We start from the raw sequence: 5406 nt of genomic DNA, 5'->3' as shown, positions 1-5406 counted from the left end.
GGAACTGTCACCAAAATAATGGCTTTAATAAGGATAATTGTGAGCTTTAATAGAATCTAGGGGTGTGATGTAAGAATGAACTAAAATGTATAAATTGTCCACAGGTAAGGTATGATGGGGACAAATGATGCAGGCTTATGCTGTGCCACACTTCAAAGCAAGTCACATGCCATTGCTACAGCAATCTTAATACATTTTGGTGTGTTTGCAAACAATTACAAAACACAAACTTTTATTAAACACTTAAAATGTGTAACATTATCCAACAATACTTATAAATTCCAGAAGACACATCATCAGCCAAATACCCTCTAGTCCACAATTTCTATAGAGTACATGTAATACCTAGCTGGACCACCAGGGGAAAGCTTATCTGTTTAGCCCAGATGTAAAAGACCTAAATCTTAGGAATCTTCCTCAGGGCGCTACTTGCTAAATATATAAATATAAAAAAAAACTAGATGGAAAAATATTTGCTAACATACAACTATTCTATAAAGCTTCCGAATTGCACCATATTACTGAACGATAACTGATTTCATAAATAAGACTACAGTTCCCATGATGCACCGAGGGTTCAACCGGAAGTAAACTCTACAGGACTCAGGTGACAAGACTGCGGGTCTGTGTTTGGAATCATCTGAACCGAGTCGCAGCATTTCGCTTGGAGGAGTGCTGGCTGTGATAATTTCATTTCCTTCATCCCTGGGGTTCCGTGTACCCGGGTGTGCAGGGAGAGGCTGGGCGAATCGTCCTTTGCAGACATGAGTGAAAAGGAAGGTGAGAGCACTATTCACCCTGTTTTCTGCGGGCTGTCTGCCTGTTTGTGGGGTCTATATTCCTCCAGGGCTGTCTGCCGGCCTCTGGGTCTGTCCACCATTCCTAGGGGCTGTCCCCAGTGCTCCAGGGCTGTTTGCTGACCCCTGGGCCTTCAGCCTGGAGCTGACTGCTGTCTAGTGGTCCCTAGGGGCCGTCCCCTAATTCCTTGGGGGCTGTGTGCTGTTCCTTAGGGCCGGCCTCTGGTCCATGACAGCCATTTGTCTACTTCTAGGGCTCTGTGCCGCTCCCCGCTGGGTTCCTCCCTGCTTCTTTTTGCATTGTCCAAAATTCCTGTGGGTGCCTGATGATTGCCTGTAAGAGGGCATTTTCCTTTGATCCCCCCAATATTAGTAAACATGTTTCTAAACACCTCCTATATAAATGGATTCATTTTCACTGAGTATCACTCCAAGCGGGTATACAAATTCTTACTGTTTGTAGTTTAAACTTTTGGCTTGTGTTGGTATTTGTAACTCAGAATGTTCACTTACAATACGTAGATAACCCTTTTATTTATAGTAAAAATTTTGTTTGTGTTTAAAAAAAAAAAAAAAAAGGGTGCAGCATTGCCCCCAATATTCGTCAGGCATCACGGGAGGTGCTTGGCTGCTCCTTCTATGCATGCCTGAGCATTTCGGGTGAGCGCAGAAGGAGCTCTTTCATCAATAGGGCAGTGCATGCGCAGTGAGATCGGCAAGTTTTTTCAGAATCTCAACCACCTGACCTCGCACATGCACAGAGAAAATCGGGTGACAAAGGAAGAAGAACGCGGGAGAAGATGGCGTCGCCTGGTGCTTCTTCTGTGCCCGGCCGAAGACAGATACCGAGATGACGCGGGACCCGTTAGAAGAAACCTCCCGATGAATAGAGTGATCTGCGGAATTGAAGGTAAGTGTGATTTTCTTGTTTTGGGTTTACTTCCATGGTATGGTTTATTCAATGTCAATACACAACTTGGTCAGCAAAGGTTTGTGAAGAAATGTATAAATAAAATCTGTTTCGTTTTTTTTCTAGGATCTGGATCATTTAAAAAAAGCAAACATGAGTTTAAACAGTCTCAGAGGAAAGATGGCAAAGGGAATGCCATTGACTCTTCATCACCGGTGATTCTTGCTTTTAAATGTAAGTATTGTTTAGTTTGGCAATTGACTAGATTGTCACGTTTATCTGGGCATTGCTCCAGTAATTACAAATGTTGTGTTTATGCCAATTGGTGTGCAAATATTTCTGCAAACACACGGCACCATTTATGTATGTATTGATCCTGATACTTCAGAGCCCATACCGTGCTATGCAATGGTTTGTACCTACCAATATTGGTCCAAGGAAGGACGATTGGTGAACCAGGCCGGTGTCACTTTATTTACTTGGCAAAGTAACAATAGAGTGGGGAAGGGTTTTCTATTTTTTTGATTGATTTTTACCCGATAAATGAATGGCTCCAACAGGAAACACAAATAAAAAAATTGGTAAAAGCCTCTCCCACCTAACTCATTTTCATTTTGTTTCCAACCCTCGAGAACTTAAAGTTGTAATGTTTAGTGTTTTCTTTCTAATCAGTTGGTCGTTGTACCTTTGGGTCATTGTATTTTGCCACTGGTATACACAGCTTACTTGAGGTTTTTTTTTCCTCACATCCAGGTCTTATATCCTGGCAATGTTTGGTAGTGACTCCTGTTTGGTATCCTGGCCGGGTTGTCCCCCCCCCCCTCTCTTGGACCAAGAACCATGTCTATTTTTTCCTTTTCCATGTGGGATGTTAGCTAATGGAAGTGTTGGTTGTGGTAGCATTTTCAGCAGTGCTGCCTGAAGCAGAATGTGCATGACCAGTAGACTCTGGACCGCGCATGGAAAGAAATTTCCCCCAGAGTGATGCCATGAACAGAACCCACCCATCATGACACAAGCCGCCCATCGCCCTGAGCCTGCGATCCATACGGGGGTCATGGCCGTGCTACGAGCCACGGACCACCAATATCTTCTCGCAGACCACTGGTGCTGACCCCTGTGCAAGACCACTCCCTAGGTGCTGATACACATGGAAGGCAGTAGGAGTATAAATGGGTCACCAGAACCTGATGTCGGGAAATATTTTCCCAGCTTGGACATCAATAAAAATCTGTCATATATTTATGCAAAGCCACAGACAAATGTACAACTTTAGTTCAAAGAAGTGAAGGCAAGCAGTATAGTTTCTGTATACTCCTGTATACGATAAGCTCAGTGTTTCTCAACCTTTTTAACATTGGGAAGCCTTTAAAAAACTCTTAACTTTTCAGGAAACCTCATTTATTATAGAAGTGCAGTGTCTCTCCCCCCCCCCCCCTTTTTTTTTTTTTTTGGGTGGGAAGAAGCTGTAACCAAATAGACAAAAAGTGAGATAAGCAACACGTGACAAATTTAGTGTTCCCAGTTTTTGCTGCCATAGGAATCTAGTAACCCCTATAGTTCTGTCGTCTTTCTATCCCCCTCCCCCCTTTTACTTTGTTCAGACGTTTTTAATGCCCACTGTGTTAGTATGTCTCATATTTTTCCTTCGTCTTTGTTTTATGCACCAACTGTCCAGTACCCCTGTATTGTGACCCAACCAAAAACAGCCGGGTGGTTACTGTGAAAAGTGCTGGGTGGTAAGCCCAGCTAAATGGGGCTGGGGGGAACAATGGACCGACTCCTGTATTGTTGGCCATTGGGAAGAATATCACCATTACACATAACCAAAAAGATTATTGGTGTCACCTAAACTAATCTGAGAGGCACAAATTGCTTGTTGCAAGGAACCCCTAGCAACCTCTGGAGGAACCCTGGGTGAGAAACACTGTGTGTGTGTATATATATTATATAAATATAAAATGAAAAAAACATTGAAATAGAGAAAATCTGTATGGGACCATACTATATGTTTGCTGTCTTATGCACCAACTGCAGATTTAGGTTTCTGTGCTTGCGGCTTCCTTTTTTTATATTTATTTGGGTTGAATCTAAATATGCTTTTCTAATTACGTTTTTCCTCTTTTCCAGCTTTTCAGCATGAACTAGATACAAGGCATGACAAGTATGAGCGACTTGTGAAGTGCAGCAGAGACATAACAACTGAAAGCAAGAGAACAATATTCCTTTTACACAGAGTAATCAGGTATCCTTGTTTCTGATTAATATTATTTCTGGTGACTGCTGCTCATTAGCTGTCTCTTTAGAAATCTTTGTCATATGTAAGTTTTCAAAGACAACTTTGATGGAAAAGTTTCTGTTTGACATTTGCATTAAATGATAAATAACAGGACATAAACATATGCTGCTTTAATTTGAGAAATAAATACAGTGACTGTTGTATGCCACAATTGTATCAGATTCTGCAGAGGGCGATGTATCCCTTTTAGTCTGTGTTATAAAGAAGAACTTGAACCTTCAGCAACAAGTCACTACCCACGTGTCCTTTAATACTCATTTATTCAGGGAAAGCATAGACACAAAGGCCAGCAAATCCTGCATTGTTGTTTTCTAGCATCTTGTTTTCCACTGAATGTTCTGTCCCATGCCACCATCTTGGTTTACTTTGTTCAGCTATCTTCCCATTTTCTGGAGCTGACCCACCAATGACATCATCAGGATTGTCTACTAGACATTTAATGTACAGCGCTGCGTAAAATGTTGGTGCTATATAAATCCTCTTTAATAATAATAATAATAATAATAATATTAGACATTGTCTCCTATACATTGATTTATTAAACAATGTGACCCAGAGATAAGATTTCTATAGCACTATGGGCTTTCTAAAGAGGGACAAGTAAATAGGTTTCTTGAAAGCAACTGTTGTGTAAAGTTTGTGCCTAAGATTTTAGAAGGGGGAGTGACAAAGTATAACACAAAGTGCTAGGTATTGAAGAGGGTGGAATTGGAAACAAATGTATTAGTAGAAAAAAAGGGTTGGCCTACAAATTTTAAAATAAAAAAATGTCCTCTTAAGGTTTCCCCTCCCACGTTTTTCCCCTCACTGTACATAAAATGGCCACAGTTTAGTCCAGGGGTCTGCAACCTGCGGCTCCGGAGCCACATGCGGCTCTTCAGCCTCCTTGTTGTGGCTCCCTTCGGCTGCCGCGGGGAGATCTCTGATGGGGGATCCCCTTCCTCCCAAGACACTGCCGAGGAGGGGGATTCTGTGCCAATTTATCAGATCACAGGGTGATCAGAAGGGGATAAATTGGCACAGAGTGATCAGAAGGGGATAAATTGGCACAGGGTGATCAGAAGGGGAATAATCTTTTAGAATCTTTTTTTTCCTAGATTTTCCTTCTTTAAAATTGGGTGCGTCTTATATGCCGGAGCGTCTTATATGCCGAAAAATACGGTATATATATATATGTGTGTGTGTGTGTGTATGTTTCACCATCACTCGAAAACGCATGGAGACATTTCAACCCAACTTGCCATACATATGACTGAGACTCAATGTGAGTGCACCTGTTATCTTTGTACAGCGCTGTGCTATATGTCAGAGTTATATTTGGATGTGTGTATGTCATCACTAGGAAACACATCGACACATTTCAACCAAACTTGCTAGACAAATGACTCAGACTCATGTGA

At 41.8% G+C, this 5406-nt stretch overlaps 1 protein-coding gene across 1 annotated transcript in view; it reads left to right on the top strand.

Annotated features, from left to right (window-relative positions):
- Positions 1-571: 571 nt before the first annotated feature.
- TSNAX (translin associated factor X) overlaps positions 572-5406 on the top strand; it is a gene marked incomplete in the record, with an annotated part of 9699 nt that continues 4864 nt past the window's right edge. The window contains 3 exon segments of the mRNA XM_072409393.1: positions 572-780; positions 1834-1941; positions 3838-3952. Coding sequence (XP_072265494.1) covers positions 765-780; positions 1834-1941; positions 3838-3952 — 239 coding nt within the window.

This window comes from Pyxicephalus adspersus, chromosome 4, assembly GCF_032062135.1.
Source record: "Pyxicephalus adspersus chromosome 4, UCB_Pads_2.0, whole genome shotgun sequence".
In the NCBI taxonomy this organism is placed as follows: domain Eukaryota; kingdom Metazoa; phylum Chordata; class Amphibia; order Anura; family Pyxicephalidae; genus Pyxicephalus; species Pyxicephalus adspersus.
This window is presented reverse-complemented; position numbering and strand designations above follow the sequence as displayed.